This window comes from Oryx dammah, unplaced genomic scaffold, assembly GCF_014754425.2.
Source record: "Oryx dammah isolate SB20612 unplaced genomic scaffold, SCBI_Odam_1.1 HiC_scaffold_5, whole genome shotgun sequence".
NCBI classification, from domain to species: Eukaryota; Metazoa; Chordata; class Mammalia; order Artiodactyla; family Bovidae; genus Oryx; species Oryx dammah.
The window spans coordinates 89562058-89585501 of NW_024070189.1; the positions used below are offsets into that span (position 1 = coordinate 89562058).

The 23444-nt window shown below is 55.3% G+C and overlaps 2 protein-coding genes across 5 annotated transcripts in view; both read right to left on the minus strand.

The window, feature by feature from the left end:
- Positions 1–9160: 9160 nt before the first annotated feature.
- On the minus strand, positions 9161–22746 carry DAPK3 (death associated protein kinase 3). 4 transcript variants are annotated; one of them, XM_040241961.1, is made up of 9 exons: positions 22652–22746; positions 21481–21635; positions 15339–15699; positions 14944–15073; positions 14742–14790; positions 14070–14096; positions 12835–12987; positions 12074–12119; positions 9161–11602 (listed from the first exon to the last, which is right to left on the minus strand). In XM_040241961.1, the coding sequence occupies exons 2-9, from the start codon at positions 21540–21542 to the stop codon at positions 11066–11068; spliced, it is 1365 nt and encodes a 454-aa protein (XP_040097895.1). In that variant the 5' UTR covers positions 21543–21635; positions 22652–22746; the 3' UTR covers positions 9161–11065. The 4 variants fall into 4 exon arrangements, with proteins under 4 accessions (XP_040097895.1, XP_040097897.1, XP_040097898.1 ...); XM_040241963.1 differs by having other exon boundaries at positions 22570–22705; XM_040241964.1 differs by lacking the exon at positions 22652–22746 and adding an exon at positions 22401–22563.
- Positions 21590–23444, minus strand: part of EEF2 (eukaryotic translation elongation factor 2) — a 19015-nt gene continuing 17160 nt past the window's right edge. The window contains exon 13 of the mRNA XM_040241609.1: positions 21590–21635. Within this exon, the coding sequence (XP_040097543.1) occupies positions 21590–21635 (46 nt within the window). The remainder of the gene's footprint in view (positions 21636–23444) is intronic.

Genomic DNA, 23444 nt, shown 5'->3' on the forward strand with positions numbered 1-23444 from the left:
CCAAAGTACTTTTTTTTTTTTTTTTGGCTACATCAACACTGCTTATGAGATCTTAGTTTCCCAACTAAGGATTGAACTTGGGTTCCTTGCAGTTAGAGTACTGAGTCCTACCAAATGGACCATCAGGGAATTTCCCAATGTGACTTTTATTCAGTGGAATTTTTGACATTTGTGACTTTAATAAAAAAAATGCATGAATGCTGGACTTCCCTGATGGTCCAGTGGTTGGGACTCCACACTTCCAGTGCAGGTGAAGTGGGTTTAATCCCTAGCTGGGGAACCCGCTTGGCATGACCAAAAAGAGAAATAGAATAAAAATATTATTTTTAAAAATGGTGTCATTGACTCTATGGACATGAGTTTGAACAAACTCTGGAGATGGTGAAGGATTACCTTCTGGGAGAAGGGAAGCCTGGCATGCTGCAGTCCATGGAGTTGCAGAGTCGGACATGGCTTAGCGATTGAATAAGATTTTAAAAATGCATTAATACTCATAACTTGCTAACAGCACATAACTGTCCTGCTAATAAATCAGGTGCTGTGTAATGGGTTAGAGTTACTGGGTGTGTAGTACTTCGGTCAGCAAAGGATGGCCCCGGGTCCAATCCAGCCCACTGTAGGTTTTTGCACATCCTTCAAGCTGAAAATGGCTTCACATTTTTAAATGGTTGTGGAAAAAAAAATTTAAGAGAAGAATTAAATTTCGTGACACACATATATTACATGTATTCAAATTTCAGCACCTATAAATAAGGCTTTACTGGCCTTCAGTCATGCCTATTCACGTGTGCGTCACGTGTGCATCATGTGTGCGTCAGCTGTGGCTTCTTTCACGCCACGTGGCTCAGTTGAGTGGCTGTAGCAGACCCTCAAGTCTGCACAGCTGGAATCAGTTACCTCCTGCAGCGGCTGCACACACTGCAGTGTATGTGAGGGCTGGGGTAGAGGGCCACAGGGAGCGGTCACTGTGTCCTGGAGGGCAGGAGGGAGCTGGGGCAGGGCCAGCAGGGAGTTTCAGCGGGCCTGCCAAGTCCTGCCCTTTGCCACAGGCACGGAGCACAGCGACGCTGATCCACTGGTCACCAGGCCCAAAATAGCCCAGGATGGGACCGGGAAACGGGAGAGGAGGCTCCGGGGCAGCCTGAGCCCTGCCTAGTCACTGGTCATTATGAAAACAGTAGAGGCGGGGCGGGGGACCATCTCCACCCAGCGTGTACAGAACTTTCCGTGTTTCAGCACTGAGGGTTCCCCACGCTGGGAAAGCCCAGGTCCAGGCAAACTGAGAGTTTACCCCGTGATGGGGGACAGTCACCTGGAGAGGATGGGTTAGCCTATGACCCACTTCCCTAAGGCTCAGAGAGGGAAGGGACCTGCCCATGGTCGATCAGCAGAGTTCAGATTTGAACTCCAGTCTGGAAATGCCCACCCAGGGCCTTCTCCAGCTGGGGAAGCATGCCAGGCCACTCACACTTGCCCCAGATGGCCCTCTCACCCGAACCCCTGGAAGAATCTCTCAATTCTTCTACAACCATCTGACGGGCCCAGCGGATCAGCCCCATCACAGGAAGGCTCCAGGCCAGGCTAACTTGTGCCTTCCCCAGACAGAACCCCAAGACTAACCCAACACGCCCCTCCCGTGTCCACCAAGTGGGTCAGTGCCAAGCAGTGTCCCCAGGCCCTAGGATGGGAGGCCCCAAGACAAGGCAGCCTGGAGCATGAGTGGGCAGCCCTGGAACCCAGCTGCCTCAGCCCATCCTGGAGAGAGCCCCTGGGCAGGTAACGTGCGCCCTGGGCTTGGGAAGCCCACTGTTTCTGGGTCTGTGGCAGGTCTTTCCACCCTCCATGATGAGGAGCCCGAGGCCCACCCCTAGCCTGGCCAGCCATAGGGTGGGTACACCCACCTGTGGGACACCTGTCTGGTGCTTGGGGAGTCTGGAAGAGCTCTCCTGTGCTCTGGCAACCAGAATAACCTATTCTTGTTTTCCAGATGAGGAAACTCAGGCTCCCAGGGGTGGAGTCTCTTGGCCCCAGGAGACAGGGTTCCAGGCCAGGCAGGTGGGCCTGGGACATGGCTGTACTCACAGTCCTGCAGGAGCCATCACCACCAGGCCCCCCAGCCCCAGGCCCGGAGGAGCCACTCCCAGTTCCTGGTGCCCCCACTGCCTCCCTCCGAGGTCCCTTCTGTGGCCATTCATTCTCCTCCTGCCCCCATCATGGGGCTGGAGCAGACTCCCCTATCAGTACTACGGTCTGTATTAGTTCTCTTTACGAATCTCGCTTATTTTGTTGGTTTAAACTAAATTCACTTGAAGAGGAAACTTGACGACCTTGCTGTGGATGGGAAAGCCTGCACGTCCTGACATGCGTTAGAATGAAACACGTCACTGAAAACACTAAGCAGGCCTGCTCCTGTGTCCCCTAAATCACCCCTGGGGCACCCAGTGATAAGCACCCCACCTTCCTGGAACGTCCAAGGCCAACAACCTCAGGCTGGGGCTTCTCAACCGGGGGCGATGCTGCCCCCTGCCCAGGGGACACGGGGCAATGTGACACGACACTAGGGATGTGTGGTTGTTACACTAGAGGCTCCTGGAATCAAGGGTGTGGGGCCAGCGAGGCTACTCCAAGTCCCCCAGAGCCCAGGACGCCCCACAACCAAGACCCAACTGGCCCGAATGTCAGCAGAGCCGAGGGGAGACAAGCTGGACTAAAAGCAGAGAACTGGCTCAAAACCCTACTCCCCGACTTGGGGTGCCCCGAATGGGACTCTGCTGTGTAGACCAGGCTAAGCACCTAGGATGGGACAGACCCTGACACACGCCCACGTGACGCACTCACACCCACGTGCCCTTCATCCGGTGGCTGACACCTTCCTGGGCCAAGTCACCCCCACCCCCAGGAACTTGGCCTGGCCTGCCCGCCACCCCACTTCTTGGATCCCTACAGGGCCCCAGGCGCCAGGCAGCTCACCTCCAAGGGGGAACAAGGTGCGTCCTCAGGATTGCTGGGGGTTGAGGGGGATGGGAGAGATTCCGGGGGCCCCTCACTGGAATCTGGCTCCTCTGAGGCCACCCTGAGTAGGAAGTCCCTCTGGGGATACCCTGTCCCACCCCAGCCCACTGCAGACATATAGATGGGCGGATGACCTTCCATGCAGAGCGTTCCCAGGCAAGCCTCTGGCCGGTCACCCCACCAGAGCTCTGCTGGGGGGACCCTTCCTGAATGTCCTAACAGCCCTGGGAGGAGGAAGACAGCAGCAGAGGCCCAGGAGGCAGGGGGCGAGGCTGCAGAGCCCGCTCCCTGCCCCCTACCTTCCTTGTTCTATTTCAGGACGCCCCCACCCCAAGCACTTGCCACTCACATCAAGTAGCACTCAGCTGGCCCTCTTAATCAGCAGTAACTCTGCCCGCCCCACCTGAGTCCCCGCAGGGTCAGAGCGGTTGCCTCTGAAGGTGGCCCCCACCTCAGGCATCCTGTCTGCCAGGACACTGAGGGGGCGTCCTTGAGACACACCCTGGGGTGGGGGGACAGCCGGTGCCTAAGGGAGGAGCAGGCTGACTGGGAGAGACAGGCAGCCACAGGTCCTCCGCGGTCGCCCAGGAGCACCCCCCAAGTCCACCTAGAGCACTCTGGGGGGAGCCTGGTTCTCCCTCCAAGACATGCCTTCATGGCCACCCTGTCCAGTTTAAGCTTCTCTCAGCCGTCGAAAAGCCAGGGAGAAGAGGCAGCGGCAGAGGGTGCAGAGGCGACTTGCCATCATACAAACAGGGCCCACTTGTAAGTCCTCCTTGTCTGGGGACCCTCAAAAATACAAAACCCCAGGGGGTGGGGTTCAGCCACCAGCTTCCCTAGTGGCTCGAATAATAAAGAATCTGCCTGCAACGCAGGAGACCAGGTTCGATTCCTGGGTCGGGAAGATCCCCTGGAGAAGGGAATGGCTATCTATTCCAATATTCTTGCCTGGAGAATCCCATGGACAGAGGGGCCTGGTGGGCTACAGTCCATGGGGCTGCAAAGAGTCAGACACGACTGAATGACTAGCACACACGCGCAGGGGGTGAGGTAGAGGTGGACACTGGGGAGTTAGGGGTGGGGGTGGGTAGAGGGGAAGCCCTGGGCTCCCTGAGGGGAGACAGCACCTCAGCCATAACTGCAGGACGCAGGCATCCTGGGGTCAACTGGCCAGGGAGGGGCCCCGCTCTCTCCCCGCAGGACAAGGAGAGTCCAGCAGGAGAAGGCCCAGCCCCCGCTCCTCCCCTCCCCTTCCCGGCCCCTTCTCCCAGCCCGCCGGTGGAGTGCCCCAGGCAAGGCTGTGTTCGCGCGTCCTGTGCATGGGGTATGTCTTTCACCGTGGTTCTGTGTCTCACTTTTCCGGCCACCGAGTGGGGCTGGGCAGAGGGACAGGGGGATGGTTTCAGTACTTACTTTTCTTTTTCTCTCTGTACAACGGGGGGGCTAAAGGTCTCGGGGGCTGAAGGAGCCTCCTGATGCTGGCGGGGCTGGCTTTATAGGCCACCCTGTGCCCTGGGCAGGCACATCGGTTATTAATAGTGGCCGCCGCCTCTTGCCCGAGTATGGTCAGGAGCACAGCAGCTGTGGGCGTGTGGCCACTGGGCCAGAGCAGGTGGCACAGACGGACAGCCCTCTGCCCCCTGAGAGGCCAAGCATGGGCTGGTGACACCTGGGCCAAGCCTCCCAATCTAACCCCACCAGCTTAGTGATGGGGTGCCCAGGGTGTGCTGGACCCCGACACACCCCTTCCTCCATCCCTTGCCCCCACTCTGGGCACCACTGTCTCTAAGGACAAAGCTGACACACACAGAGGTGCCCTGCCTGCCAAGAGCCAAGTCAGGGGCCACGTCAACCTAGGCCCAGCTGACTCATTTTGCAAATAGCGCCTGGTTAATGCAGATGCTGCTGGGCGGCCTCAGTTAAGGCCCAATCTGGGACTTCCCTGGTGGTCCAGGGGTTAAGACTCCACGCTTCTATGCAGAGAGAGTGAGGGTTCCATCCCTGGTCAGGAAACTAAGACCCCACATGCTGTGTGGCCAAAAAAAGGCCCAATCTCATGTGCTAGGAAAACCGGGAGGGCCCCAGCCACCCCAGATGAGGTCCACTGGCCCAACGCCAGCTTTCTCAAGGGACCAAGAGACCGGATGGGCTCCTGCTGTCACTGCCCCGCCAGCCCTCAGAATTATTCAAGCAAGTCAGCAACACCCTCCCACCTAGTCCTCTCATCACTAAAGCATGCCCCACACAGCCCCGGGTTCACCCTGCCCGAGTGCGCCCCAAGTACCCCAGGGGCCTGCAGCATCCTTCTTCCCAGAGCTGTAAGTCCACATGATTAATAAGGAACCATTCATTCCTCTGCTGGTGTCAGACGTCCTGTGTCTAGCCACCCTTGACCCCACAGTGGGGCCCTTGCTCTCTCCAATGAGTGACAAGGAGGAGATTGAAACACAGGTCACTGGGAATTCCTTGGCGGTCCAGTGGTTAGGACTCTGTGCTCTCATTGCTGTGGCCCCAAGTTCAGTCCCTGGCTGGTGAGCTAAGATCCCACAAGCCACATGGCATTAAAAAAGAAAGGAGAAAAAGAAGTCACTCACCCAGGATCCCCCAGGTGAGCAGCCCAGCCACAACCCACAGTTCTGTCCACACCCCACCTGGTCCACTCCAGGGTCTGAACCCTGCCCACCCCACCACCCTGGAGGGTCCACATTGCCTCAGCTCCCTGCCCAACAGGTAGGCAGGAAGGCACATGGATGGGGCGGGCAACCACAGGGCATCGCTGGGTCCCCCTGTGCCGAGTCCTTGTCCTGGGGTGGCCTTGAAATCATCTCCCTTCAAGGGGACCCCAAGACCCCCACCCCTCCCCTGTCTTCCTCCAGCTCCAGCCCCTCCTGACCCTTCTCTGCTGGCCTTTGGTAGTGCCAGGAGGCTTCCTGACCTTTGGAGAACTTCTCTATAGGGCCAGCTGTCAACCCTCCCCCGAAAGATGGAAGCCATCGGCCAGATTCAGGGAACAGTGAGAAAGCTCAGCCCAGGGCTGGAAATAGCCCCAGTGATGCACCCCCCCCCCAGCCTGAGGGAGCCGACAGAAGCAGATAGGGTAGAGGGGCTGAAGAAACAGAACCAGGCTCTGCTTTCTTGACATGAGAGAGGCCATTTCTGGTCTTAGTCATTTCGGGATCTAAGCCTGGCCATGGTGTGCATCCCAGAAAAGGTCTCTATAATTAATGAGCTTAAAGAAACAAAGGGCTTTCCTGGTGGCTCAGACAGTAAAGAATCTGCCCGAAAAGGGAGAGACCTGGGTTTGATCCCTGGGTCCAGAAGATCCCCTAAAGAAGGGAAAGGCTACCCACCCCAGTATTCTTGACTGGAGAATCTCATGGACAGAGGAATATAGTGGGTTACAGTCCACGGGGTGGCAAAGAGCAAAGAGTCGAACATGACTGAGTGACTAACAGTTTCACTCAGGAAACGAAAGAAAGCAGAGATGAAAGACTGTTCATCAGGCAAGAGAAGCAACAGTGGCAAAGATCAGTTGTAAAGACACCTCAGTTCTAGTAGTAGTGGTAAAGATTAGCCTGAAGCATTTTTTCATTCATTTTTACTTTTTTGGGGGAGCAACTTACAGCATACAGGATCTTAGTTCTCTGACCAGTGATTGGACCTGTGCCCTTAGCAGTGGAAGTGCAGGACCTTAACCACTGGACCACCAGGAAAATCCCCTGAAGCACCCTCTTGAGCTGTTTGGCGAAATTTAAACCTCCCTTGAGAGCTAAACCATCAGATCAACTGGAACCTAAGGGGTGACGATATTGACCTTCTCTGACTTTCATGACTTCAATCAAATAGTTTGGTCTCTGACTAACGCCCCAAATTGGAGCCCTCTCAGACCCTCTCCTGGTGTGGCTCTAGAGGCATGATCATGACCCCTGTGCCTGCCACCATCTCTCTCTGCAGCTGGTGTCATGACTTCTACTTGGAGAATTTGACCTGCCCGGGGACCGCTCGGCTGGCCTGAGTTCTCGTGCACTCTGAGTTGCTCTGATTTAATTCGTTTCCGCAGGGCTCTAGAAGTTCCCGCCCCCCCTCCTAGCATCTCTGGTGGGAGCAGCTGTTGCCATCATGGTGCGGTAAGCAGTGAGGGGGATCTTTGCAGTTTCAGGGTGCAGCCAGCAGCAGAACCCCAGCCTCCCTCACTCGCCATCTTCTGCACAAGCTTGGCTCTGAGATAAACATGGGCTTCCAATGGCTTCCTTGCAACAAGCTTCACATATATGAACCAGCTGCTGGGCAGGTCCATCCTGATGCCACCAGCTGGAGGGATGGGACACATGGCTCCCATGGTTCATCTTACCCATCCCCTTCCCACCCCCACCCCACCCCGCTCAAGCAGCAGCATGGGTGTGTGCCAGCCTCCTTAGTCGTGTCCAGCTCTTTTCAATACTATGGACTAGTCCACCATGCTCCTCTGTCCATGGGATCCTCCAAGAAAGAAAACTGGAGTGGGTTGTCACTTCCTCCTCCAGGGGATCTTCTCAACCCAGGGATCAAACCCATGTCTCTTGCAGGCAGATTCTTTACCACTGAGCCGCCAGGGAAGCCCCTCAAAAAGCAGGCAAGAAGACAAAGCCAGACACAGGGAGCCCTGGTTCTGCAGACCAACTGGGAGGCCCATGCTCCTCGTAGCACTCAGCACTAACTTGCACCACCGCCCCCCTCAATCACACTCCTGAAAGAAAAGGGGCTGAGGGCATGGCAGAGGGACGGGGTGCTGAAAGAGGGGAAGTGAGAGTTGAGTCGCTCAGTGAATCAGTAGGGGGGTTGCTGTGCGCCTTCATCAGTGCGAGTCTGCTACCACACACCCAGCGCCTTAAAACAACATGTGTTGTCATCTCACAGTTGTGGGCCAGGAGTCTTGATTGGCCTACCTGGGTCCTCTGCTGAGGGTCCCTCAGGAGGCTGCAATCCAGGTGCCAGCCCAGGCTGGGCTTTATTCGAAGGCTGGACTGGGGAAGGACCCACGGCTAGGACCCCTCACATGGTTGGTGGGCTTCGCTGCCCGCTGGCTACTTGCCACATGGGCCTGTCCAACATGTGGACAAAGCTCACCACGTCAAACCCAGCAATGAAGTCAGCTGGAAGTCAGTCTGTGCAGCCTACCTACCAATGTGACCTCCAGCACCTCCACAGCATTCTGTCATCAGAAACTGCCAGGAGGCCAGCCTGCTCTTAAGGGAGTAGGGAGCGGGAGCGGAGGCTCCTTGGGGGCCTGCCTGCCAGACAAGGTGAATCACAGCATGTTATCTTGCAGGCTCTGCCAAGGGTCAATACTATCAGTAAATGATTGTGGGGGACAGAGACACTGGCAGGTGCTTTGTAAACACACAGTGGTTCCCTGTGCCCTTAGCTGACAGATTGAGAAAGCAACTCGAGATGACCTGGGTCAGGGGGCAGAGGTGGTCTCAGAGCAAGGAGCCTGAAGACACTGGGAAGTTTGCCCTCAGCACAGAAGTGCTCTGGATTCTGAAAGGGCAGGTGTGAGTCCAAAGAGGGCTGTGGTTTCTACCCGGAAGCCTTAATCAGAAAGACTGGGAGAGTGAGGCCCCTCCTTTGCCTCCCATTATCTCCCTGACTGGGTAAAGGCTGGCTAGCTGAATGCTATTCACTGGTACCCCGGAGCCTTCAGGGGGCCTCCGGCTCACCCCTCTTGGGGTGTGGAGGCCCTCCAGCACTGCATGGAAGCCCATTTCTTTTCCAGGTGGCACCCGGACAATGGCTTGCTAATCTCACACAGTCACCCACACTGGGTCCCCTTTTCCCGCCACAGGCTGACTGCATTTTGCAATGAATCACAGGGGGATGTGCTGCTCAGAGTCCCGTCTCAAAGGGCTACCACCAGGTGCCAGCCGTGGAGGACAATCACAGACTGACTGGAGAAACCTGAGTGGGTTCGACCACACCACAGGCTGAAATCTACTGAGACTGTAAAAGTGGAAGTTGTTGACCAAAAAGACAGGTAATTCCCTGGTGGTCCAGTGGCTAGGGTCCTGTGCGTCCACTGCAGGGCACATGGGTCTGATCCCCAGTTGGGGAACTAAGATCTCCCATGCTGCACTTCATGGCCACCCCCAAATAAAAAATGAAAAATGAATTTTACAGAATCTTCTCAATTTTTCTAAAATTGGTTTAAAACAGGGGGAATAGGGAGATGCAAGGAACGAGGGAACAGAATGCTGACCAGGCCGCTGGGAAGGAGGAAGCGAGTCAGAGGAACCCTCTTCAGAGCCACATTCCAGACCCAGAGGCTGGGCAACTGGGGGCAGGAGTGGCAAGGACACCTTCAGGCAGGCCCAGAGCAGGCAGGGGCCCATGACCTGGCAGCGTCTCAGGAGGAGCAGAGGGACAGGAAATCCCTCCAAGCCAACTACAGTCACCTGTACGCCTCCAGCTCTTCAGAGACATCCCCAGCTGAGCCCCAAGATAGGGGCAGCCTCCAAGACCCCCCAGGGCTGAGGGCCCAGAGCGACAGAGGAAAGAACATACAAGAGGCCACAGAGGCCGTGGTGCCAGCTAACTGCTGGGCAGGCCACCCCCATCCCAGCCAGGCAGAGAAGAGCAGGAGCCAGGGAGGTGGATTTTATTTCCTTAAGGCTGGCAGCAGGCACATGCTCAGAGCTGTGTGTCACACAATGGTGCTTGTGAGGGGCACAAAGTGGGCCCGCCCTGCCCCTTTTTGCCAGCCCCACAGCCAGGCTCCAATGCCCTCCTCAGCCCTGCAGGGTGTCGCAGCCTGAGCCCTGCTGGGGCCACGGGTGGAGTGCCACCCACCTGCCCACCCATTCCTCCCCGCATATGGCCTTGGCTGGCCTCTGTTGCGAGGACTCCTCTCGGACTAACGGCGGGGGGCTGCACAAGGGCCCCTGGATTAACACAACGGCAGCAGGGAACTCCGCTGGAGCTCAGCATGGCCACAGCTGGGACCCAGGTTTTGCTGAAGCCTGGTTCTTAGGGCACATTCTCTGGACCACACTGCAGGGCAGCACCTAGTGGCAAAAAGCAGCAATGCCACGGAGACCACTTAGGGCGCCTTCTCCAGCAGCTGCACGGAGCACAGGAAGGTGGGGCAGGCTGTAAGGGACCCTGGGGCTCTCCAGGTAGGGGACGCTGGTAACAAGGGTCCCTAGCAGTTACTCCAGGGCGTCCATTAGAGAGATGCTGATCCAACGGTAGCGCTGGTGAAGGGAGTATGATAGGGCGGGGCTAGGGATGAGGCAGGGTTGGGACCCTGCTGAAGGCTCTAAGCGTTGTCAGGGAGCTGAAAAGCCGGGGAGGTTCCAAGGCTCTTCACCCCCTTCCCCACGGGAGGCCCTGCCTTGGCAAGAAGTGGAGATTCGGCCTTGCAGATACTTCCTTTACCGCACCTGGGCCCTGCGCCCTGCCACCACCACCCCCCGCAATACAGCCCCCAGACTGACACCTCCTCGAGGGCTGGGGGCACTGAAAGGGGCTGGGGGATCTGGATCAGAGGCCCTTCCACCACTGACTCTGGAGGAGCAGTTTCTCTTCTTCAGAGTGGAGGAGCTAGGGTGTCGAGCAGAGGCTCTCCCTCAGTTCTGAGCCCCAGGACATTCACAGACAGCCGCCATGCCCCCGCACTGAGATTCCACACACTTGGACCAAATGGAAAGCCTGAGGCTGCCGGCCAGGGTCTGAACATGAAGGCTGCTAGCCCAACCCGGGGCAGGTGTGAGGCATGTGTGTCCGCTGTGGCTAGTTCCGTGGATGTGCCGCCCCTCGCAGAGGCCCTGAGGTGATGCTGCCCTGGATGCTCCCGGAGTGGAGCTGCAGGAGGGAGGGGCTGGGCTGGGGGCACTAGGGCAGTGCAAAGAAGGCCCAGACCAGCCCCCTCCTCTGGGGCGGAGCCGGGCCAAGCCATCCCTGGGCCGGGGATTCCCGGGCCCCATGGAGCACATCCTGCCTCCAGTTCCTGGGCACTGCGGGGCCACATCGGGGCGATGGGGCCTGCCACGGCCGAGATGCAACACCCTGGGCAGCCCTAGCGGAGGCTGCACTCCCCCTCCTGCAGCTTCTCCTGCTCCATGGCACGCACCAGATCCTGCACGAACCGCATCTCGGAGGCCACCTGCTTGGCCAGTGCCTCGTAGCGGTTCTCCAGGCGGCTAAAGCGGCGCTTGAGCCCACTGGCCCCGAGCAGGGCCCCCTTGGCCTCCTCCTGTGCCTGCCGCTGCAGCGCCTCCGTCTTGTGCAGCTCCTGGCGCAGCCGCCGCAGGTCCTGGCCTAGGCTCTCGTTCTCCTCACGGTACCAGGCCTCCTTCTCCTCGTAGATGGCCGTCAGTGCCTCAAGGTCCTCATGGAACAGGCGTCGGCTGTGCTCCAGCCCGCGCAGGCCCTCCTCGGCTGCTGCCACCTCCTCCAGCACTTTGGAGAAGCGCTCGAAGTTGATGTAGGTGTTGTTGGGGGGCATGCTCGAGTGTGACTTGATGGTGTACTCCTTGAGGCGTGCCGTCTTCAGGCGCCGTCGCTCTGGCTTCCGGCCGCTGTCTTCCCGCCGCACATTTCGCCGCCGGATGGCCTGCAGGGGGAGAGGAGGGGAGGAAAGGGCGCCTTGGATCAGGGCTGCACGGCAGCCCCCGGGCCATGTCTGGCCCTCTGCCCACATTATATTAGCCCATGGCCCTGCCCATCTAAGTACACATGGTCCTGGCGCCTTCCCGCTGATGGTTGAGCTGAGACCTGAGGGCAGACCACATGGTCACACACCAGAGACCACAGAGCCAGAAGTATTCACTCTGACCCTTGACTGAGGCTGCCAAGCCTGACCTTGGCCTGGAGATGATCCCTTTATGAGAAGTTCTGGGGAGGCCACCCTGCTGTGTGCAGACGGGCTGTGGACTCTAGCCAACAGTTCAATGAGACAACTCCGACACTACACTGACACACTCTGTGCCCAGAGCATCTAGGCCCACTCCTGTAGGGACCCTCGCCCATGCTGGGGGCTGGTCCCAACTACCATGCCCATGTGGGGGCAGCCCCACCACCTCACCTTGATCCAGGAATGCTCCAGACTCTGTGCGATGGTCATTCTCCTCCTGGAAGAGCCCCCAGAACTGGTTAGTTGCATGAGTGCCGCCTTCACTGTCCTCCCCACAGAGAGCAGAAAGGAGTGGTCCATGTTCTCCCTGCTGCAGCTCTGGCTCTCAGCCCCACCTGTGGCTGACTCAGGGTACCTCCCCTGGGCCACCACCCTGAAACCTGGTCCCTGAAGTCACTGTTCAGCCCAGCAGCAAGTTTCTGAAACAACCATGCCAGTACAGGCACAATTAAGGTCTCCCACTCTGCTTGGCCGGCCATAAGGAGCCCATCAAGGGGCTTGGGGATGACGTGGACTCCAGGGTTTCCATGTTTTCCACTAATAGCACTGACACCTAATGTTGGGGTCTCATAACTCAGACACGCAGAGGAGGAGCCTGGGGAGGACTACCCATGGGAGCACCTCTGGGTGAATGAAAGCTCTGTGTTGCCAGCGTATTTAGCTCTTTCTAGGGAAAAAACCGAACAGTAATTTAGAATTTTATATGAAACCTCCTATCCTAAACACTGGCAACAAATGAAAAGCTTTGTAAGAAGCAGCTTCATAAGAGGGCCAGCCTAGGCCTCCCTGTGCTATCTCCGCCCAGAACAGGAGCCATGGCCAACTCCCAGGTACGTGAGTGGCATCTCAGATGGATACATTACTTGTCCTCGGCCACAGGGCCCATTCTGGGGGAATTGCCTGGCCCACCCTGCCCGCCCCAGTGCTCCTACTTGGGGTCTTTGACAAGCAGACGGCGGATGAAGTCCTTGGCCAGCTCGCTGGTGTTGCTGAAGTACTCCTCGTCAAAGTCGTAGTTCACAGCCGAGATGTTGGTCAACGTCTCCTGCTTGGTTTCACCCAGGAACGGGGACGCGCCACTCAGCCTAGGAGACGGACACTAGGCTCAGGGGGGCCAGACGGGTGTGCGGTCACCCCACGACCAGGATGCTGCCCAGGCCACCACCCAGCTCTGCTGTGCCCATGGAGGGGGCAGATGGGGAGGGAGGCTGATGCCAGGCCCCCAGTCACCCTGCATAAATGCGCCCAGCCACTAACCAGAGGCAGGGAAAATCCACTGCCCAGCTAGTGAGGGGTGCTAAAATGAGTCAGCAAAATCTCTGCAGAACCTCAAAGTATCCCCATAGACTTAGTTTTAGAGGCTTGGTCTCAAAGCCCCTTCCCTGAAGCCCTTAGTAGTTAGAGGCAAAATGGTTAACTGGGGTTGGGGGGCGGTGCTGGTGCTTCCTGGCCGACACCGCAGACGTCAGGTGTCCTTTCAGTGTGCTGCGCTGAGGCCACATCACCACCCTGCACAGATCTGGACTTGTGATGCTGTGACTTTTTAGGTGAGAGATATGTATAGCTGGTTTTCACTCCCAACTGCAGGCACACAAAACCCTTGTAACTTCCTAAAACCCAAGGCAGGAGCATCTACTGCTATAAAATTTGGTCTTTGTTTCATTTCCTAAAACAACTCCAGAGAATAGAGATAAAAGAAGCGTCTTTTCTTGCTCATGACAAGCCCCTTCCAGCCACACCTGAGTTGGTACCAATGAGGTGTCTGTGGAAAGGCCCTAAGGAGAGGGCTGCCAGTTGGGGAGAGCAGTGGGGTCACAGGGATGGATCTTTCGTCCTGCCTCCAACCTCCAGGAAGGGGAGGGGCTGGAGGCTGAGTCTATCTCCAAAGGCCCGTGATTGAATCCACCACACAGAGGAGTTGCCAGCCCAAGGACGAGGGGGCAACAGTCCCGGCCCAGAGCCTCACGTGGTTACTTCACTACCTTTGGAACTCTCCTGAACATATTCTCTCCTGCATACACTCACGCAGTTGTCCATCCATCCAGAGCCCCTGAGCACTGCAACAGGTCAGTGCACTGCGGGTCCTGCATTCTACTTGTGACACCTGCACAGAAGCCTCCCAACCCTCCTCCTGACCCAGCAAAGCCCTGGGAGGGCGGGTACTCACAGGATGTAGGTGATGACGCCAATGCTCCTGGAGAAGAACACACAGAAGAGATGGAGTCAGCTCAGCCGCAGGCTCAGCACCCCAACCCCCAGAGTCCAAGACTGTCTAGCCAGGTCAGGGGCAGGTCTGTCAGCCCCAGGGACCCTCTCCCTCCAGGGTGTGAACAGCCCCCACCAAGTCCCACCTTCTGCTCCAAGGGTCTCAGGACCAAATACTGAGGCACCTCTAGCCATGGCTGCCTGCCCAGACTCAAAGTGGCCGGGGTGTGGGCAGGGTAGACAGAGCACAAGGGCGCCACAAGCCATGCAGATGTGGAGCCCCTTGAGGCCTCTGTGGCTGAGGGCAGACCTGGCAAACTCTTTCCATTAATGTAAAGGGTGAGACAGTGAGTGTTTCAGGCTTTTTGGGCTACAGATAGTCTCCGTCACATATTCATCTGTTTTTAACAACCCTTCGAAGACCTGAGAACCCTTCCTAGCTCACAGGCCTGGTTAGGTCAGCAACCCCTGTCCTAAGGCGATAGTTTGTGTTGTCCCTGACCCATGGCTCCAAGACCAGGAAGAGGGGCTGCACCCCAGCCCGTGGCTGTGACCCGGCAGCTCCTGGGCACAAGAGGAGGGTTCCCTGAGGAGAAGCAACAAGGGTGGCCCTGGGCCCACCACCCTCACTCACCACATGTCTGCCTCCAGACCCAGGGGCTCATAGTTGACGATTTCAGGAGCTGCAGGGACAGGGAGACAGGGTCAGGGGCACCCTGGACACGGCCCAGGGGAGTAGCAGAGCCCACAGACGTGGCTGGCTCTTGGCAGGGAAAGCCAAGGTGGTGATCGCCCCAGGCCTTGAGTCCTCGGTGCCCAGCGCTAGGGTTCCTCACCCACGAACTCCGGGGTCCCAAAGATGTTCTTGAACTCGTTCCCTGCCTCGATCTTGTGGGCGATGCCGAAGTCAATGAGCTTGATCCGTGGGTTGGGCACATTCTTGTCCAGGAGCATGATGTTTTCTGGCTGGTTGGGGGCAGAAAGGCAGGGGGATGGACAGGGGCCTCTGAGCCTGCTGGCCCCATGTCTCAGGGAACAGCACTGGCCCGGCCCAGTGTGTGGGGTGTGTGCAGGCTGACTCCCCTCCACAGGTCCAGCCCAGAGCCATACATCTCTTCAACGCCCCCAGCAGGGACACCCTGGGAGAAAGGAGGTGGACCCTCTCAGCCCTGTCCTCACCCACGCTGGCCAGGCTCCTCCCTGGCTCTGTGTTGCGGGCCCAGTGGGCTACCTTGAGGTCGAAGTGGGCGATACGCTTGGAGTGCAGATAGTGGACGCCGTCCAGGATCTGCTTGAGGAACTGGGTGGCCTCGTCCTCGGTCAGTGACTCCTTCTCAGCCAGGAAGTCGAAGAGCTCACCGCCTGAGACCAGCTCGAGGATGAGCACCACATCTGTCCTGTTCTCAAAGATGTCATGCAGTGTGATGATGTTGGGGTGCCGGATCTCCCGCAGGATGTTCACCTCCCGCTCGATCTCCTCTCGGCTCACTCCCCGGCGGCTGGATGACAGGCGGCGCTTCTTGATAAACTTGGCTGCATACTCCTTCCCAGTACCCTTCTGCCGGCACTTCCGCACAATCGCAAACTGTCCGCTGCAGGGACAGAGGGGAGGGGAGGAGGAAGCAGGCACTGAGAGAGACGCAGGACTCTGGGGACCTGGGCCACTCCCCAAGACAGTGCGTCCCAACCACCTCAAGAATGCACCCCTGGCAGCGGTGCTCCACGTGAGCGCAAACTGGCACTGAACACAGTGGCTGCCCAGAGTGTCTGCAGCAGCGAAAGAACCAACATGGTTCCATGTTTACCAAAATGAAGCTGGACCCTATCATGGCAAATCAAGTGGAATTTTTTGCAGTCTTGAAAGATGATTCTTGAGGCACTGAGAGGACAGGCCCCCATGAAGACCTGCTCAGTGAAGACAGCAGCAGAGGAACACAAGGAATGAGGTTATTCTGGGTAAAACAGAAAGGTACAGGATTTCCCTGATGGTCCAGTGGTTGAGAATCCGCCCATCAATACAGGGGTCACAGGTTCAATTACTGGTCCGGGAAGATCCCACGTGCCATGCGGCAACTAAGCCCAAGTGCCGTGCTCCTTAACAAAAGAAGCCACTGCAATGAGAAGCCTATGCACCACAATTAGAGAGTAGCCCCAACTCACCACAACTAAAGAAAGCCTGAGCAGCAACAAAGACCCAGCTCAGACAAAACTTAACTAATTAATCAAAAGAAAGAAAGGTACACGTTATACCACATATAGAGGTATGTTGGCATGTAAGAGGCTGCCACAAGTAAGAGGTCTGAAGGACACATGGCCGGCTGTGAGCAGCAGATCTCTCTGAAGAGTGGGACTGAGGGCAGTGAAGCGGGTTTTTTCTTTTTATTAATATTTGCTATGATTCTGTATGATTCAACTTTTCACAGCACATTTCATCACAGTTTAAAATCTAAGAAAAGATAAAAAGCCACTGAGTTCAAAAGAGCTTCAGAGTGAAAGAAGCACACAAGTTTTCCCAAGAGAGGAGGGAGGATATGGAGAAACTGTAACCCTGGCACACGGCTAGTGGGAAAGCCGGACGGGGAAGCTGTGGTGAAAACTGTCTGGAGGTTCCTTAAAACCTTAAAAACGGAGTTACCTTCAGACCTAGGAATTCCACTTTACAAAAACTTGTACACAAATGTTCACAGCACCATCATTCACAGCAGTCATAAGGTAGAGATAAATGCCGATCAGGGGATACAGCATACACAAAATGTGGTCCCTCCACACACAGGAGCATTATTGAGTCCTGAAAAGGGGGGAAGCCCTGACACTTGCTACAATGTGGATAGACCCTGAGAATATGATGCTCAGTGAGAGAAACAGATGCAGAAGGACACTCAGTGTACAATCCACTGATGTGAAACATCTAGAACAGGCCAGAGAGTGGGTTTCTGGTTGTCAGGGGCTGAGGAGGTGATGAGGGTGACTGACCAGGGGGATGGAGCTCCTTTGGGGATGATGAAAACGTTCTGAGATTATTTAATGGTGATGGCTGTAAAACTGTGAATATATGGAAGATCGTTAAGTTGTACAGTTTAATAGAGTAAACAGTATGGTGTGTGAATTATATCTCAAGACAGCTGTTATTTGAAGAGAAAGAGAGAAACTATTTACTGTCCTTCAGGGAGCTGTCCAATGTCCAAATTCTTTTGCTGTCTAGGAACTTAGCTATGTTAACTTGCTTTCACTCATGAGTTGAGTGAAAAAGGCCAGAAGATAATTATTTTAAGCTTTACAGGCCATATGGTCTCTGTCACAATTTGTGTATGTTTTTACAACCCTTTAAAAAAAGTAAAAAACCATCCTACGTTCGTGAGTGGACCATACTGAATTAGGCGAGGGCTGGACATGGCCCACTGGCTATGGGCCATGCGAAAGCAGACTAAGTCTAAGACAGAAGGCACACAAAGGACCTCAACCAGGTCCCACCAGGGGCCAAGAGAAAGGGGACAAGGTGACTCTGTGACAACTCTCAGAAATGGGACCCCGTGGGTAGAGGAAGGAGTGGCAGAGATGGGCCCTGGGGACAGGGGGGATCTCTTCAGATGGTGATAGCACAGACAGGACAGGCAGAATAAGAGACAGATGAGTGAGGGTGTCTTTGCCCAGCCAACGGGGTCTTCAGAAAAACCAAGGGACCCAGTAAGTGGACCTTACTAGGACGCTCTGTACCAGATGCAGCTGGCAAGCATCTAAAACCGCTGTGCGCATGAGCATCAAGGCACAAAGGCGCCACGGCGGCTACTGCAGATATGCTCTGTGCCCACTCGGGCAGGCAAGGTCAACGTAGGCAGGTGGGAAGTGCAAATTATCTCCAATCAAGGTGAGCTAAATAATGGTCCACATCTGAATCCCCAGGACCTATGGGCATGCCACCTCACAGGGCAGAGGGGCTCTGAAGACAGAATTAAGGCCCCTGAGATGGGGACGACTCTGGACTCCCCAGTGGTCCCAGTGTTATCACAGGGTCCTCGTAAGAGGGAGGCAAGAGGGTCAGAGGCAGAGAGAGATGGGAGATGTTGTGCTGCTGCCTGTGAGGATGGAGGGAGGGGCCGCGAGCCGGGGATGCGGTGCCTCTAGAAGCTGGAAGAGGCAGGAGCCTCCAGAGGGACCAGCCTAGCAGATTGATTTTAGACTCCTGACTCCCAGACCTTAACGTAAAACATGGGTATTCTTCTCAGCCACTAAATTGTGGTAATTTGTTACAGCAGCAACAGGAAACTCATATACTAGTCTAAAAGCCAAGAGCACAGTCAGATGAGAAATGTCATGTGTCCCTGATCAGGCCTCCCCCCAATCCCTTAAATCCACCACAATGGTCCCCTGGGTACGTTGTGCTCCTGCCCCCGTCAACATCTTAGCTAACACTCCTCATTCCTGAAATATCTTTCCTTCTCCCCTCTGCCTACATCAACCAAGCAAATTCTTCCAGGTCCACCTCCCACCCCACAATGACACTCAGACAGTAATTACATCAAATGCCAAGTGTTTGCTGCCTATTGGGAACACTCTAGGCCTGAATGTGTGGCCTGATTCTCAAATACAAGGATTTCTTCCCCTCTAGTTTATTCCAAGATGAATCAAAAAACTAACAAAGAGTTCATGGCAGGGGGGAGGTGAAACTTTCCTGGTCGTCTAGTGGCTAAGACTCTGCACTCCAATGCAGGGAGCCCTGGTCTAAGAACTAGATCCCACATGCTGCAATGAGGATCAAGGATCCCACGTGCTGCAACTGTAACTAAGACCTGGCAGAGCCAAATAAATAATATATTCTCTTAAAAAAAAAAAAAATAAAAAAAAAAAAAAAAAAAAAAATTCATGGGAAGGGAAACCAAGACACTACTAGTGCTAAATTGTGTCCCCAAAATCCTAATCCCTAGGACTCCAAAATCTGACTACTGTGATTTAGGGCCTTTGAAGAGGTAATTTAGTAAAAATGAGGTCACTGGTGCTCAGTTGCTCAGCTGTGTCTGACTCTCTGCGACCCCATGGACTGTAGCCCAGCTCCTCTTGTCCATGAGATTCTCCAGGCAATACTGGAGTGGGTTGCCATTTCCTCCTCCAGGGAATCATCCCAACCCAGGGATCAAACCTGCATCTCCAGCATTGGCAGGCGGATTCTTTACCACTGAGCCACCAGGGAGCCCAAGGTCACTGGGGTGGATCTTAATCCAACAGGGTTTGGTGTCCTTGTAAGAGGAGGAGGTCAGGACACAGACACACACAGAGGGAGACCACGTGAGGACGCGGGGAGAGGGGGGGCATCGCACACCAATGAGAGAGCCTCAGCCTGTGGCACCTTGACCTCTGACACCAGCCTCCAGCTGCCTGAGGTAACGGTTACAGACATGCTCTGTGACATAGAAACCAGGCTGGCGTCCACACTGACCAACCGCAGACTAATTTATCTCCCAGGATTGCCCAGGTGACTTGACTTGGGAGAACCCTCCATATACATCCACACAAAAATACTCACTCCCATTTTATTCAGCCCATGACTCCCAGGACAAGGAAACTCGGCTGGGCTTAACTCAAAGCAGAAGCCAGATGCCCACTTCTGGCTCCAGCACACCTGCGCTTTGTGATCAGGAAGGCTTAGTCTCAAGGCCTGAGTCCTGCCTGGCCACTTTCAGTCTACATGGCCTCGGGCAAGCTGGTTTCCTGTTCTGAGCCTCAGTTTCTTCATCCACAAAATGGGGATGATAATGATCCTGCCTGGTAGATACTTTCACAGATGAATGCGAGTGTAACAAAAAACAGCCCAGGACTCAGATGGCCAAACAACATCTACAAGTTCTACAGTTGCAGCACAGTATGCACAGTGTTCCATGGCATTAATCCTTTACCTCGTGTATCTCTAAGAATGTTCTGGATCATTACATAGCACAGAGCTGTCCATGATGACAGCCACTGGCCACACAGAAGCTGTCCAGCCCATTCAATACAAGACACACCAGAATTCAAAGGCTTCACATCAAAAACACGTAGTAAACTATTTCATTGAAAATTTTTATAGGAACTTCCCTGGTAGTCTGGTGGCCAAGATTCCATGCTCCCAATCGAGGGGGCCTGGGTTCCATCCCTGGTCAGGGAACTAGATCTTGCACGCCACAACTAAAAAAATCCCGAGTGCTGCAACTAAGACCTGGAGCAGCCAAATAAATAAATATTTTTAAAATAATAATAATTTTTATAATGAATGACAACCAAAATGATAATAGTTTGACCTAACAAGTTAAGTAAAACAAATTATAATAAAATTATTAAAGTTGACAGTTACTAGAGAATTTCAATAAAATTCCTACATGGCTTGCTTTATACAAGTTGCCGTGCTCTTTTTAATGGCTGCATAATATTCTGTTGACAAGGCAGTGGTGCTGTGATGGTCACTGAAAAGGCCCCAACTTCTGCTCACATAAAGTCCTTAAAGGCTCTCCCCATCCCTAGATCTTAGGTCTACGTATATGCTATACTCACAGAATTAACTCCTAGGAGTGAAATCGTTGTGTTAAAGGGAACACACATGATAGTTTTACTGACTATTGCCAGCTACTCTCAGCAGAAGGCCCTAACATTTTCAATAACAGAGTCTGAGCTTTCCGTGGGGGTGGGGGAAATGGCCTGCATTCCCTGCTGCTCTACCAGAGGAAATTCCTAAAGGAGGGACTTCAGAATCCCAAATGAGCCCCACAGGCTCTCTCAGCAAAAGCCTGATGATCGGCTCAGTTATTTACATTCCCTTCTGGTGACATCATGGGGCCGGCTAAGGCAGTTCCGGGAAGGCCAGCCAGCAACAAACTCACCAAATAAGGGTTGAGGCTCGGGAGTAAAAAGGATGGTAGCTGGCAGGTTTGAGGTGGGAGAGCTCCCAGGGGACGCTCCCAGGCCTGGCCTGGCAGGAAATCAGCTGCCTGGCTGGATTGGGAAACCTCTGCTCTTTCCCACAAGAATGCTAACAATGGGCCAGGGTGTGGGCCGGGACAGGAGGCCCAAGAAGCTCCACTGCCTCCCACAAGAGAGGTTTAAAGACACAGAGAGACCTTTACCAACATCTACTGCTCTCATGCCATAGGCCAGGCACTGTATTAGGTGCTGTTTGGACTCGATCATGTTTATTCCCAAAGGAAGTGCACAGGGGATGTCGGAACAAGAATTCCAGGCCCAGAATGGCTGCCTCCAAAGCCCAAATTCATCCCACAGCGTATGATACTGACTCATCCCTGCTTGGGGAGAGCAGGAGAAAGGACAGGAGGAGAGGAGATACCCCAGAAGACCCCACAGTGGGTCGGGTCGACCCCCTCCTCGGGGCCCCATCAGAAGGGACTGCTCACCTTCCCAGCTCCTCTCCCATCTCATAGTGGTCTTCCACATCCTCCTGCCTGAATGTTGACATGGTGGCTGGTCTGCCTTCCAGCGTCTTCCACCCCAGTACAAACCTGGTCAGTGGTCCAGGAATAGTACCTCACGGAGTCCTCTCGCTGTGACCCTGGAGGAGACAGAGAAACAGAAAAGGACTGAGATGCCAGTCATTACTTCTGGGTCAAAGGATCGATCAGCATCCCAAATAGGTTTCAGATCCACCATGCTGAAATTCCACCTTCCCTGTAGAAGGCACTTGCATTTGGTGGGCGGGGTGCTTTCATGTGTCATCTCATTTAGATACCACACTGCCCCAGGGGTCAGTGTTAGCTGGGCTTGTGCCACTTACACCCCTGTAACTCCCAGGAGCCATAGATCTGTGGTTCTGCACACAACACCCCAGTCTTTTTCTGCCTCTTCCTTCTAGGCTTCTCCCAATCTCATCCATAGCCCCCAAATTCCTATAAGTTCTCCCACATTCACACCCTCAAACCCTGGGACACCCTGATTCTCTGCCAGATTTACGACACACTCCCATCTCCCTGTCCCTCAGCAACCTTAACCCCTCCTCCTCCTTACCCACTGCCCCCACATACCCTCCCCTCCTCGGCTGCTCACTAAGACCCTCTGCGGGGCTGGGCTTACCCCATCTCTTGCCCCCGCCTTCCTGAATTTACCAGGAACTGAACAATGGCTTCCAAGCTCCTCCAAGGCCCTAACCCATTCTTGCTCCCTCTGACCTCCGCCGTGCTAGCAAAGTTAACTTCCTCCTCCCCCTTCCTCGAAGACACCTCTTTCAAGTTTCAAAGGCCCCCGCCCCAAGCTCCACACCCACAACGGAACCCCGCAAAGGGCCACATCTGAGTCTCCTCCATGATCCTTCGCCCCCAACCTTCTCACAAGCTCCAAGGCAGACCCCTACGGCTTCCTTCAGAGACGCCGCCAAGATTCCCCCAATCCCTAACGTCCCGGCTCCAGCGTCCCAGAGGCCGCCACGCCCCTCACAGGCCCCAGCCGAGATCCTTCTCCTGTCCAGTCATCCCATGGGTCCCCAAAAGTACCCGCTACTAAGTCTCCCAGGTCGCCCTCCCCCGGCAGCCTCGGACCGAGTCCGCTCCGCACCCTCGACCCCACGCCGCGGACCTGTCCCTCAGCCGCGCTGGCGGCCGCTGCGTCCTCAGGCCCCGCCGCCTCGGCCGCCGCGACGCGTCAACCCTTGCGTCGTCACCGTGCCCGCCAGAGCCCGCCCCCGAGAGGTGGATCCCACCCCCCATTGGTCAGCACACAGAGCGCTTGTGAATCCCCGCCCATCGCCTCCTTTCAGGCCCCAGCCCACGGGCGTCCGGCCCTCCTCATCAAAATGAGGCCTCGCCTTTGGTACAGGCTCGCCTCCCACAGCTGATTGGCTGTAAAGAACGTCCGTCAAATTTACGGAAGTCGGCCTCCCGACTTCCGGTTCCTGGACCACCCCGCCCCTTCTCCTCTGACCGGGGTCCTGAAGCTGGGAAGTACGATGCTGAAGTCCTGCATCCCTGTTTCTGCCTTTCTTGGGCGTTAAATACGCGAATCCTATGCCTAGCTCCGTCTAGTCAAGGCTATGGTTTTTCCAGTGGTCATGTATGGATTCGAGAGTTGGACTGTGAAGAAAGCTGAGCGCCGAAGAATTGATGCTTTTGAACTGTGGTGTTGGAGAAGACTCTTGAGAGTCCCTTGGACTGCAAGGAGATCCAACCAGTCCATTCTGAAGGAGACCAGTCCTGGGTGTTCACTGGAAGGACTGATGCTAAAGCGGAAACTCCAATACTTTGGTCACCTCATGCGAAGAGTTGACTCATTGGAAAAGACTCTGATGCTGGGAGGGATTAGGGGCAGGAGGAGAAGGGGACGACAGAGGATGAGATGGCTGGATGGCATCACCGACTCGATGGACGTGAGT